We start from the raw sequence: 14,140 nt of genomic DNA, 5'->3' as shown, positions 1-14,140 counted from the left end.
TCCACAATGACCGTCCGTTTACCGATTGATGACGAAGCAGCAGGAGCAACTTGGGGCTCAGTCTCCCGGTCAGGGACACTCCGACACGGTCACAGTGGCCAGCGATTGAACCCGTAACCTTTGGGTTGCAAGACGACCACTACGCCGCGCTGCCTGCCACGTGAAGAAATGTGAAGCAATCATCAATCTTTGACAAATAAATAGATTATTAAAAAATAAAAAAGCTGCAGCCAGAAATGTCGTCTTTCATTTTATAAAGAATGACCACATTCATTGATGATGATGATATCGTTCTTTCCTATCTCATGTCAGTCATCTGCCAAGAAATGTGTGTGTGTGTGTGCGCGCGCGCGCGTGCGTGCGTGCGTGCGTTGTGTGTGTGTGTGTGTGTGTGTGTGTGTGTGTGTGTGTGTGTGTGTGTGTGCGCGCGTGCATGCGAGTGCGCTGTGCATTGAGCAGTAAAGGCGTAAAGTGATGCTTGGAGAGGCGGGGCTGGTTGGGGTCAGGCATTATCCATTAGTACCTTTTACCAGCAACCTTTGACCTGCTGCACATGCTCAAGTGAGCTTGCTAGAAGCATCACGATACGCACGCACGCGCACACGCACGCGTGCTACAAGTTGACATGTGCATGAAAAATAAGTCCTTGCTCTCGCTAATCTCAGACGGGATAAGTCAACATGCAGGCAACAAGTGCAACATCTCAGGCGGCGCACATTACGACGCACGCACACGCGCAAGATAATAAGGCTCACGGAGAGTCGCAAAAAGGCCGTTAGGGCCATTAGAGGCAAGATAAGAACTTAATTCACTAATCATTCAAAGACTTTTATGGAGAAAACATTTCAGACTCGCAAATCAACGGCAAATAATCGGCCTGCAAGCCCGCCCCAACCGATGTCCCCACCACCCCACCCCAGACCCTGTTCGGCCATCCCTGCCCCATCCCGCCCTCCTCCCTTTAAGATTAAGCAGGACATTATCCCACATGGCCGTAATTGCTTGTATGAACTACTTTAAAAAGGATTGGATTATATCTGGGCCAGCGTCCAAGGCTTACAACGCACTAACTGCTACATGACACGCTCGCGCGCGCCGGCCCGCGCGCACCCGCCTAGCAGGAGCCAACAGAGTGACTGTGAGGTCTCGGGTGGCGTTTTAGAGCCACCGAGCGGTCCCGCAAAGTCCCATTGCGATCCCTTGACCTCATCCACGGTCGCGACTCAAACCAAACAAGCGCAGGCTCGCTGCTCAAAATTGGCTTTCCTCGTTATATTTTCTCCCACTGAATGAGAAAAGTCGGTTCAAGTGTCCATCTCCAAGCCTTCATCCAGCAATACAGAGACCCTTTGACCTCTGCTGGGTCAAACTACAAGGTGACATCTCCTCCACACTGTTTTTTTTTTTTTTTTCCAACAAGCAGTGCACAAGTCCTCCTCGCAGTTCAGCATCACAAAATTCAATCGTTTTTTTTTTGGGGGGGGGGGACTGGGAGAAAGACTGGATCGTTCCAAATTGACATCATCTCCAGTTGCCCCGCCCTCCCCTCCCCTCAGCCGGCACCTCCCGATCCAGCTCCCCCCCAGTTCCCCTTAGCAACTCTTGTCACTTGTGTCCAGCTCAGGCCTTAAGACCGCCACTTGCTCCCCGGATCCCATACGCTCGCCTCAACTTTCCTCTCCTCTCAGCGTTGTCCTCCTCTTTGACCTCCGTGCAGCATTTGACCCCATCAGCCACCGCATCCTTCCGCCACGCCTCAAGACCAAACTCAACATCGCCGGCTCTCCGGCGTCCTGGTTTCAGGCCTGAGACCAGATAAGGCCACCACATAGCGTTGCCCCTGGCTTTGGCATATTGTTTTATTAATAGTGGCAAACAATCCTTGACAATTTTAGAGGGTTCCATTCAGCGAGCGTGCATGTTTTTGGAATGTGAGAGGGAAATCGAACTACCCGGAGAAAAGCCACGCAGGGCCGGGGAGAACCTGCAAACTCTACACAGGAGGGCCGGGGCCGGATTCGAACCCACGACCTCCGCTCTGTGAGGCAGACGTGCTCACCAGTCAACCGCCGTAACATCAATAAATTTTTTAAAAAATATATTTGACTGTATTTTCAAGATACATCTAAATGTGTGTGAGCGTTAACGTGTTGCGCATTCATCCGAAATCGCTTTTTTATCACTTAATGCTTCTATAATCTTTCATCACTCTGATGGTACACAACAAAAGCACGTGCGCGCGCATGCGCGCGCACCCCCAGCGGCTATTATCATAACTAATATGATAACGGGGAAGTAATCCATCAGAATAACATGACAGGTGCGCGCCCGCACTTGGGAGCTCGTGTACTGTCACTAGTAGCGTTAGCTTAGCTTCTTTGGTCTTTCGGAGGAGAGTCAATAAACGAGTTTCCGCCGCGGGAGCTCGTCCGCATGGGAGCAGAGCAAGCAACAGGTCACATGACTTCTTGTTGAAAACAACTGATCAGGAACATCACAACACGCGTTTGAGTGCAAGGGCAGCTTTCATCTTCGTGTGTGTGTGTGTGTGTGTGTGTGAGAGTGAGTGAGAGAGAGAGAGAGAGAGAGAGAGAGAGAGAGAGAGAGAGAGAGCTGCTGGTCATGTGACTTGTGTAAGTAGGTCATGTGATCCCATCAGGCGGATTATTAGGGAATCATTGGAAGGATTTGTGGGGATAATTGAGACTGTGGATCATAATTGGAGAAGATTCCACTTTCATCTTGAGCCTTTCAGGATTACAAGACATCTGGACACACACGCGCGCACGCGCCCGCGCACACACACACACACGCACATTTAAATATATATGCTCACACACTCACGCAAAAACACGCACAGTCTTGTTATTAGAAGACAGCCCTCACTCTTTTTGCACTTTCCAAGAAGAAGAAGAAGAAGTAACTGAGTGTTACACACGCACACAAAGCACATTTGATGCCAACACAATTGGACTCTCCACACTTGTCGTCCTCGGCACTTTTGCAACAATCACCAACATAGCTTGGACATGCGCAGGCGCCACGGAAGGCCACGCAAGACAGCGGCGCACTGGAGAAATTGAAGACGACGCCGCCGGCGTTATTGGATTGGCGCCACGCCGGCCACCGGCAACACGGAATGAAAAGAGAATGAGATTTTGCAAAAGCAAAACTAAGTGGATTAAACAACATGCAACACAACAATAAGACAGCAGCTGGATTAGCGCTAAAGCGCAGATTAAACTCCATTATTCTTATTATTTGATTATTATCATTACTATTATTGTTATTTTTGGTCGGACCAATCAGCATGCTTAATCTTCTTCCACAGGCTTAACCCACACACACATACACACACACACACACACACACACACACACGCACACACACGCGTGCGCATGTCATGTTTCTCTGCTTTTGAAAATCCATTTATCTTCCATCATCAAGAAAAGTGTGTGACTAAAAACACGTTGTCCTGTATTCGAAATCTCCCAAGTCTGGTCATGACACACACACACACGCACGCACGCACACACGCGCGTGCGCATGTCGTGTTTCTCTGCTTTTGAAAATCCATTTATCTTCCATCATCAAGAAAAGTGTGTGACTAAAAACACGGTGTCCTGTATTCGAAATCTCCCAAGTCTGGTCATGGGCGAGCCAATTCCGTTGAACCTCGGACGTTGGCGCTAAACGTCAATCGAAACAGAACGCAACGATTTACAAATCAACCTCCATTGAAATGCATTGGAGGACAAGATATGTTCAACTTTTTTTTTTTTGGAGGGGGCGGTGGGGAGCAAATAATCATTCACTTGGAATGTTGTGGCTGCAGCGCGTTCCAGGGAAGGATTATTTGCTTGCTTTGCTTATTGAGCGTCTTCAAAGTAGCTTGTTGACCGCCGCCCGAAACGATCCCAAGATTTGTTCTTGTAATTTGCTCGTCATCCTCATCAAGAGGCCCAACCAATCAGCAGCTCTTCGTGAGAAATTCTTTCAAATTCGAACCTACGTTCCCTTTGGCTTTGAAAAAGACATGTGCCTGTTAAATTGTTAGCATTTGGACAGCAGAGAGAGCGGGTCTTCCCACAGAAAGATTTGATGGCCCGATTACTTAAAACACACTGGCGAGGCGGGGCGGGGCGGCGGAATACCTTGTGGATTTGGAGGTGGTGCTCAGGGAGTGCCTCCCAAAAAAGGGGGCAACCCCGCTTAAAAATGGAACCGCTTCCTTAGCTTGCTAGATGCTACACGCTACATGCTGCGCCGTTGCCAGCACGCTCCGTGCCACGCTCAAAAAGGACGCTCCCTCTTGTGTGCTTCGGCGAAGTCAACTGTTGACTTACGTTGAGTTTGATGTTGACGGTTTGAGTTGGACCGACCTGATATTTGGATGAGCAAAAAAAAAAAAATCTGATTTGATTCACACAACCAGACACGGTTCCAGAGCTCAGTTTGGCCACCTCTGGTTCAAAAGGAAAGACAAATGTGTGCCTGCGTGTGTTTTGTTGTGCTAGTAGTGATGTGACACCGCATCCTTAGCTTGCTAGATGCTACACGCTACATGTCAGCACGCTCCGCGCCACGCTCAAAAACGACGCTCCCTCTTGTGTGCTTCGGTGAAGTCAACTGTTGACTTACGTTGAGTTTGATGTTGACGGTTTGAGTTGGACCGACCTGATATTTGGATTGAGCAAAAAAAAAAAAAAATCTTCATTTGATTCATACAACCGGACACGGTTCCAGAGCTCAGTTTGGCCACCTCTGGTTCAAAAGGAAAGACAAATAGCGCGCCGTGTGCCTGCGTGTTTTGTTGTGCTAGTAGTGATGTGACATGTGTGCAAAAGATCAAGATACACTAAGTGTGTGATTGTGGCAAGCTTGTCGAGTATTAGCAAACTTGTATTGTGTGCACGTTACGGTTCTGGCCGCTAAGAAGGGGATGGGCGTCCCCCAGGGGGAAGGGTGGCGGGGGTTGCTTCCAAGGACGTCTTCACCAACTAACTCGTGTGTCCCAAAATTGCCTGGATACTGGGACAAAAGTCAAAGACTTAGAAAAACAAATTCATAGAAAACAACAACAACGCTTACCTTGTTGGTCATCGGCTCAGCCCCGCACGCGCCCACACCAGGAAGACGCCAGATGGTTCCTCCTCTTGTCCAGTCCCGTTATTTTTCTTGGCCCGGGCCGTTCACGTTTTTGGTGGGCTTTCTTTGGTTTTGGCGGCTTTCTAACTCACCATTCCAGTGGATCTGCTTTCCGTTGTGCTGCTTTTGTTGGCATTGGTGTTAGCTTCCTTTTTGTTTTAGTTTTTTGTTTTTTTTTGTGCCGCATGTTTTGGTTGGATGTGCTGAGCTTCATTGTTTGTAAATAACAACTGTCACCTCGACGTATCTTGCTGAATATTAAAGTTGAATTTCAAAAGAGCAACTTTTTTTCTCAAAACATGACGCCTTTATTCAACCCCCACCCCACACACACACACACACACACACACACACACACACACGCACACGCTTGCGGAGGTTAATTTGAGATGGCGGTGTCTTATCGGCCTTCATTTCCTGATAACTTGTTAATTTTATTGTTTTTGCCTCCACGACGACGCGATTAGCGCCACGAGCCGCCACTCAAATCACTTAATGCGCCATTATTGAGGGCAGGCGCGGGTGGGCGGGCGGGCTCGCGTGGCCTCCTTTCGCCAAATGACTGTTGATATTTGCTTTTAATTTAAGCAATCCACGACAAGACTCATTAACATGCTGCCAGATTAACGGCCTGCAAGCGGAGTTATCCGCCTCTTAATGCCTTTGACGGAGATAATCCCTGCTAACTTGGATTGCAGGCTACAATGAGATCAAGAGAACATGAAGAGACCCTTTTCCTCTTTCGCAGCACAATTTCACCTTTCGAGCGCCCTCAACAAGGAAGACGAGCTCGGCACTCGGAGGGCCGGGCCAAATTCGCTGAACCTTCCGCGAACGTCCTCAGATAACCCAGCCCAATGACTCCGCGACACACCTGTATATTTGACGGCCATTAAAAACGTCGAGGCGCCGCCTTGAGATACGAGCGACCCGATTTTTCGGCCCCTCCCAATCACACCTTGTGGGCTTCAATCAACCACACAGCGCTTGGCCTTTAGTCGACTCCTTTTGTAGTTCTACTTCAAAATGTCTTCTGTTCTTTTTGCCTTTCAGCGTTGTTTTGTAACCACGTGAAGCAGGGTCAGTCGCCTTGTGGGTTCATGAACCGCAGCGGCGTTACAGCCCGACCAGCGCTCGCCACACCGAGGCGTGTACGCAGGCAACGTAAGCACTCTCGCAGGCATATATTCTTTATCCTCGGCGAAAAACAACATCCTCCTGACCCACTTAAAGTAGCTGCGAAAGCCTTTTTGATTTTTGTCTGCGTGACTGTATTACACTGCCTCCCGGTGGCCAAAGAAGGAGCAGCAGCCACTCACGCGGGACTCATCGGTCTTTGTGTGCCCAACCAGGAGCTGGCAACCAGTCCAGGGAGTATCGCAACGGATAGGCCACCGCACAGCAACCGCCACGAGCTGCATCATTTGTAATTTTCTCAATAACTGAGCAGAAAGGAGAAAGGCTTTGACCTTTGAACTGCGGCTGACCCACTTTGTGACCCGAGTGTGAAAAGGTCAGGTGGGAAAAAGTCAAGAAGCAACCAATCCACTTTCTGGCCACCTGCCTGCCTGCCTTCCACAGGAAGTGAGTATTGTTGCCGCTGCTGATGCTCGTGTGTGAGTGAGTGTCTGTTGGAAATTAGCATAATGCTAATTAGCAAGATGCGGCGGCGCGCATTGTCAAAGAAAAAGCAAGAAAATCCGAGGTCAGGTCAAGTCCAGGTGGCTCATTAGCCATTAGCGCCCATTAGCGCCCATGAGCGCACGCCCGTTGGCGTTTGTCTGCGCTGGAGATTAGAGAAGCGTATGCAAATGAGGCGGCCAGGGGGCGGGCTCGCGCTCTTTAATTGAAAAAGTTTAATCCTTCAAAGCCCAAACTTGTTTACCTCCTGAATGAGGTTAATCTAGTGTGTGCGCCCATTTACATAAATGTGCATTTATGAATAATTAGTGGGACACCGACAGCCTCTGCAACCGTGTGTGTGTGTGTGTGTGTGTGTGTGTTTACTCAATGTAACTTTGACAACGCTGAGAGTGGAATTTAGTCCTCCTTTTATATGAACTGACTTGACCTGACCTCCTCGATCGAAGTCGGTATCCACACCTCCGAGTGAGGCCGTAAACAGACCGCAATGGTGAGTGACAGACAAGGAGACATAAGTGGTCTGACAATGGAGCCAAAAGAGAGCTTATCACTGTTAATAATACCCGCGGTGTGTTCAAGTGTCAAACACCTGCGCCGCGAAGGAAAATGAGCGTTAATAAGAACTGCTTGCTTCTCCTGGTTGGAGGTCAACAAGAGCGACTCCATCACTGCATGCCCCACTAACTTGTCAAGTCTTTTGGACACACTCGACTTCTGTTGACACAATGGTGCTGATGGCATACTGAGTGAAAAGGAGAAAAATGTCATATACCCTTTTTTGTGTTATTTAGTATTATTATGAACAGTGTGAGCCAGTGGCGAGTCCATCTTCCATTTCGATTACGAGTTATTGCTTTTCGTCCACAGAAGCATCATAGGCTGCCTCTCGCTGTACTTGAACAGCTGAAATTTTTGGGATTTATCAAAAAGAGACATGTTATGTCTGGCAGGGGTGTGCTGTCATTTTAAATGACTCTGATCTCATAGCAAAGACATTGTAACGTATTATTAACAAGGCAGAGTCCTTTGAAATGGGTGTGGCAAAGTTGATATTTTCTATGCCACCCTTGGAAAGGTTGTCCATCTTTCCCTTCAGGCGGTGAATGCAACAACTGGGAAAGATAAGCATCCGAGCAAATAACTCAGGAGAGAGCAGACCTCCACTAAGGCTGAACCACTTAAACCTCTGTGCAGTTAAAATTGCCCCATTTAAAAATCATACTTAAAAAAAAAAATAGGATGAGGCTACTTTAGGTTTGTGGCATCAACAAAGTAAAATGAGACTCACTGCTTCTGGGCAGTGAAGAACGAGTGGGGCCCGAGTGATGATCTGAGTGAGTTGTCTCAATCGCCACAGGTGTTATGTGGAATAAGCTGGTAAAAATAGTCCACACATCTCATCTGCAACTTCACTGCGAAACAAACAACTCCACTGTCAGGTGGACGTGAATTGCGGTGGCAAGACGCGGTTGTGAAGCAAGGTTGTATTTTTTTTTAAAAAGTTTAAAAACAATATGAGTAAAATAAATAATTGTCCATATGCATTAAAGATTTTTTAAATTGTAATATTATTATAAATATTCAAATAATTATATTTTTTCAGTCACTGAAATAGCTCTTTCATTTATGATGAAATAAAAAAAAGAGCTAAGAATGAAAATAAACAATTGCTCAAATAATCCAAATTAAATTAATTATAAAGACTACAATTAAAAATGAAACTGAATCTTTATCTTATTATTAAAACAAAATCGACTTTTTGTTTCACAACTTGGTCAATTGGGCGTTGCTTCGTCAGAGAAATCTCGCGATATTTCGATCGTTAGGGTCGACCAGCTTGTCTGGAGACGGTAGCTGCTGAGAACGCTCGAATCCTCGACGCCATACACGAACTGCAATCGGATCGGAAAAACATGCTTTTACTTCACACATACATAACTTACATCTGCTCCACAATCCCATCTTCTATTTAGGACGTGGAGGAATCGCCCCATTTGCGGGTTTTGTCCCGTAGCTGCTGCTAGCGTCGAGCTAGTTAGCTTCTTTGCTAAAAAAAATCCCTTTCGGAAAAATACAGGAAGCAGTGCTCGGACGAAGCGCGGCCTAAAAAGGTTTCGCTCTACGAACAGACTACGTTGATTATTCTCAAAAACCTACGCAGGTAATTGCACAGTTTCCATTTATCTTGTCGTGTTGTTAACGTTCCAAATACATGAGCTAAGTTAAGAGGTCCAAAATATTATGAACATTTTATTGTGACGACGTTCGTCTTTAATGGCAGCGCGTAACGTTGCAGTCGGGAGCGGTTTCGGTGATTGAATTAAAAACAAATCGCATTTGTGTCAACGTGTAGGTTGAAATGTGCATTATTTCGTCCCGATTTCAACTGCCTTCTTGTATATACATTGAGCATCAAGGGACACCTGTTTTTTTTTCTTGTAGGCTTTGCAGCACGTGTTCCCATTATGACAAATATAGCAGTGCTCAATTGATGCTACACGTGTGACACGTACATCGAGACGCTTTTTTGTTAAATGCACCGCGATCAGTTTCTCATTGGGATTTGATGTTTACTTAGCGTCCGATGACGCTTGCAGGACTGGTAAACGGATATCGAGTCATTGAAGCGGCTGCGTGGCTGTTTTAAGACCCTCGTGGGGGGGAAATTGTGTATTCAGATAAGACAATTCACATACTGTCCTCCTATAATGCCGAATGGCGAGTTGCAATTTGGTTGCATCCCTTAAAAGTGTGTGAAAGCCTCACCTTAATCATCCTATTTAAGAACATACAAGCTATCTGAAGTAATTAGTGGGACACCGACAGCCTCTGCAACCGTGTGTGTGTGTGTGTGTGTGTGTGTGTGTGTGTGTGTGTGTGTGTGTGTGTGTGTGTGGGCGCGCGTGCGAGTGTTATGAGGACGGGGGAGGGGGGGGGCTTCCATAGACGCGTGTCCAGACAATTGTTCAATTGTTGCCGTTGACAACAAAGCGGCGGAGCAGCACACGTAACGCAAAATGACACGCGATGTACACAAAGTACACAATCCACCCGTCTGCTGCCCGCCACGTCTTCTTCCACACGCCGCAGCTTCTTCTTCTTATTATTCTTCTTCTGCTCATCACAAGTCACAAGGGCGCATTGAGCAAGGACAGCTCATTCAAAACGCAAGTCCAAGCTTATTTTCAAATTCTTGACCACAAGACTTGCCAATGACTTTTCCCGTCATGGCCATTGCAGCGGCGCCTCTCCATCAGCTGGAGAACGTTCGCCAATCTGGGCCTGGGCCGTCGCCCCCTCCACATGAGATCAACTCCAAAGAAGTCCAAAAGCTCCAATCGCACCCTTGACAATCTCCTGACGTGACAGATGCCACTCGCCAGAGACGCTGACGTGGTCAACAAGGGACCACCGGTGGCCATTTTTGCCTTTGAAGGTTGCTGGCTAAGGCCCTGCAATGCTTTCCTATGATAATGTCCCCCCCCCCCCAAAAAAAAAAAAAAACAAGGCGAAATGTTCCAAAAGAGTGAAGGTTTGAAAAGAAGACTCACACACATACCTCAACTGTTGTAATATGGAGCTTTTTTGTGGTAAAACCTGAAATTGAAGACATTCTGGAACTTTTTGCTGTTCCAGTTGGCTTTGCTCATTTTGGACAGTTTGGGAGGCTACGGAGGCACCTGGACAAAGTGCCGAAAAAGACTTTGACCGAAGGCACAAGTCAAAAGTGAAATGGATGTCGGTATAACGGGACAATCAACTTTTTGCCGTTCGGCAGCAATCGATTGGATCCGAAACGTGATCCAAACGTGTCGGCTCTGCAGCAGGTAGACAAACAAATACGGCCGCCCCGAGGCCAAAGGTTGCCCGGATGAAAAGATGAAATCAAAGCTTTAATCTGAAGATTATTACATCAATCTGCTTCATCGTCGTTCTCTTCTTCAAATCGCGCTCGTAATCCCGCACGTCAACATTGCGATTTATTGTTCTTATTATGACGACGATGAAACAAGCGTCAACAACACAGAGCGCATTTTTCACGCAAAAGGTCACGTCGGGTTCCTTGGTTAGGGTGCTCACGCAATGATTGCACATCACAACAAGAGAAAAGAGGAGAGGAGAGAGAAGTCGAGAGAAAGGCAGAACCAAAGTCAAATAGAACCAAAAAAAAAGACGTTTTTTTTTTAAAAATATTGACCGAATCGTCATGGAAGAAGAAAGCAAAGGAAGGACTTGGAGCCGTAGCTTAAGGATGACTGCACAGTAGTGGAGGTATTCCACCCCCAAATGAATCTCGCGCCCAAGTGCTGCTCAAAAGTCAAAGCCAACAGACGCCACTAAAACCGAGTCAAAGGTCATCCGGGCAGCAGGAGCAAAAAACGGAACGACAAGTCAAAAAGCCTCCCGATAAGTTTGTGAATGCCGCGGATGCCGGCCTATTCAGCCATTTGCAAAGTCCCCCGATTGGCTGAGTGGCGTGAACCGAAAGACCAGTGGCAGAACTTTTCGACAGGTGACCAGGCGCCATGGTGGAGCCTTTCGAACTGGAGTGTTAAGGCTCCGATCTCTCTCTTTGTTGCTCTTTGTTGCGGTCAGAACCCCCGAGCTGCAGCCTTGTGAAGGAGCTGGATGCTCTTTTGATCGAATCCGGTCCCCATAATTAAATCTGAGCACATTTCTGCCGCTCTGCGTGCAGGAAGCAACAATCGGTCAGACCTGCTCCCTGCTGGTATTGAGCGCAGGTCAAAAAAAAAAAAAAAAAAAAAACAACAACCAGAACTTTCCCGACTTCAATCCAGACTTGTGTGTATGCCAAATGACCTGCCTTAATCCCGTGCATGTGCGCGCGTGTATATGAATGGTTTTAAAAAGCAATTAGAGTCAATCTTCTTATGAGATAATTAAAGCAAAATGAAGCTTGTTTTTATTTTTGCTTTAATCTCTTTTTGCTTTTTTTTTTTTTTTCCCCTGCCAGTGTAAGGCGGGCAAGGCGAAAGCGGCTCGCGAGCGCACGACACACACACACACACACACACACACACACACACACACACACACACACACCGGTGCGCGGCTGACCGGTGATTTTTTTGCTCACAAGTGCAGTTATCGTAGTTTGGAGCGTTGATGCAACGATGATTGTCAATTCTGGCATTTCATATCATCTCGAGTACATGTTGGGAGAATGTTTGTCTTACTTGGTTTGGTATTGCAGTTCAAAATGTCGTGGTTGACGGTCGCTTTTTTAGTGGGGGGGGGGTGAAATGACGCTTACTGTGTGCCGTTGTGCAAATTCGGCCTGGCAAAACATTATTGGAGCCGCACTTTGCTCATCGGCTTGAATAGTGATGTTGAAATTGTAGTTGTCACTTTTTTTTTTTTTTTTTTGGCAAATGACAAGTTTGTGGGCTCGTCATAATGACGGTGAGCAAAAGTACATGACTGATACTTTTGCATTCATGATGTTATTCTACTGCGACGCCACACATGTTTGTGGATCACGCCGATTAATGTACTCGACGATACTTCCAGTAGGAAGTGGGATGTATAAAAAGGATGACCCGTAATAAAAGTAGCAGTTTTGTGTGTGTGTGTGTGTGTGTGTGTAATCCTCCCGGATTGACACGAGACATCAGGCCCCCACCCGCCACACACCCCCCCCGCCCTCCCCGTGGCCAGCTGGCCTCCCATTGGCCGCCGGCCTGATCCGCCACACACCCGGAGGCCCATAAATGGGGCGTGTTAGGCGGGCGGGTCCCGATCGGTCCAGCTCTGTCTTTGTCGTCATCACCTTCGCCCCGGCGCTCTTCGGCGCTCTTTGGTGCTCTTCGGCGCTCTTCGGCAGTCTTTGGCACTTTTTTGGCAATGTCGGAAGTGATGCAGGACAAGTCCAAAGTCAAGTTGTCATCTCCGGCCTTTCCCGACAAATCCCGCCTTCACAGTTCGGGGTTCCGGTCCAAAGGCTTCGCCATCACGGACCTGCTGGGCCTGGAGTCCACGTCGGCATCATCCGGAGGGGGCGAGCCTCAGGGCGGCGGGGGCGGCGGCGGAGGTCTGGGCCAGAGTCTGGGGGGCGCCTTCTCCTTCCCGGGGGCGTCCCTCCCCCTGGGTCTGGGCTTCCTGTGCGGTCTGGCGGCCCAGCAGCCGCCCGGCTCGGCCGGAGGACCCCCTTGCTTCCTGCCGGGCCACCTGCCCCTCCTCCAGAGACCCGACGGCCACTTCATGCACGGCGCCGACCCCCACAGGGATGCCTTCTCCGGTACGGCCCCGAGTGCCCTCCCGGCCGCTTTTCCCGCTCGTCGCTCTTTGGTCTCCTTGTTGTCATGGTTGTTGTTTGATGGTTGGCGGTTTTGTGGCTTGCTCTGTTGTCAGATGAGGAGGTTCTGTCCGACCACAACGAGTCCAAAAATTGTTCATCGTCTCAGAAGAGGAAGAAGCGGCGCCACAGGTGACCACCGAACTTTTACTCGTCTTGCTTTTATTTTCACTGCGAGAGAGGATGACGAGGGGGTCTTGAGCTGCTCATGAGTCCAGAACGGTGTTGGGGAAGTTCGTTTGCGACACAGTTCAAAGTTCAGCAATTTTCAAAAGAACTTTGTTGCCGTTCATCAATCCAAGTTCACCGTTCCCAAAATGAACCGGTGTCAATTTGTTCTTGGGAATACGTTGAACGCGAGCCCTTCCCCTTTGGCATGCTGGCCTTTACCTCCATTGAGGGGACACTGGTTGACCGCTGCAACGTTCCAGACCAGCAAAAAAAGTTTTTGCTGGTCTGGAAAAGAAACGAAGCTTTCCCCGATGAATTCTCAGGGTACGAATGCGCTTTAAGAGATCCAAAGAACGCAAGAATGCAAGAAAACAAAAACGAGTCAAGCGTGCAAATAGACTTGGGTGTGAGTGATGACAAATGAGCAGCTTGAAGTGCAAGGCCGCGTGGAAGACATCGGGAACGTGCCTCTATTCGAAAAGTGTCTCAGCATTGGCACGCTGCTTCTCAAACGTTTTGACAGCAAAGTAGCACCGAGAAGAAATACGTTGTCGTCATCCGGACCGACATTAGCGGCCAGCGCTGTCGAAGACCTCAATGTTCAGCAAAAATCAAAGTAAAGCCACGGTAATATTATGCACGTTTGAAAACATTGACCGCGCTGTCCAAAAATGATGTCACGCCTTCTATTCAATTGAAGCTCGTAAAAAAACTAAACGCACATGTATTGCCTTGTGGTGCAATACGAGCGGCCCGTGATTCTTTTCATGCAGTCAACAAGGAAGCCCGTGAGGCGCTCGTGCTACTGACGGAGGGGTTCTCATCACAGGTGTGGCGTGGGGCCCCCGTGAAGGTTCCCAC

General features: G+C 48.1%; 1 protein-coding gene across 3 annotated transcripts in view; it reads left to right on the top strand.

Annotated features, from left to right (window-relative positions):
* The first annotated feature begins 12,510 nt into the window (after positions 1-12,510).
* The window catches only part of vsx1 (visual system homeobox 1 homolog, chx10-like), a 5,524-nt gene continuing 3,894 nt past the window's right edge, over positions 12,511-14,140 (top strand). For 2 of the 3 annotated variants that reach the window (XM_019859946.1, XM_019859945.1), the window contains exons 1-2: positions 12,520-13,051; positions 13,165-13,240. In XM_019859946.1, coding sequence (XP_019715505.1) covers positions 12,658-13,051; positions 13,165-13,240 — 470 coding nt within the window. In that variant the 5' untranslated portion in view covers positions 12,520-12,657. Of the gene's footprint in view, positions 13,052-13,164; positions 13,241-14,140 lie in introns of all 3 variants that reach the window. The other variant, XM_019859944.1, reaches the window with a different exon arrangement.

Source organism: Hippocampus comes, unplaced genomic scaffold (genome assembly GCF_001891065.2).
Source record: "Hippocampus comes isolate QL1 unplaced genomic scaffold, H_comes_QL1_v1.1 scaffold39, whole genome shotgun sequence".
Lineage (NCBI taxonomy): Eukaryota > Metazoa > Chordata > Actinopteri > Syngnathiformes > Syngnathidae > Hippocampus > Hippocampus comes.
Note: the sequence above shows the minus strand (reverse complement) of the source record. Positions and strands in the feature narration are given on the sequence as shown.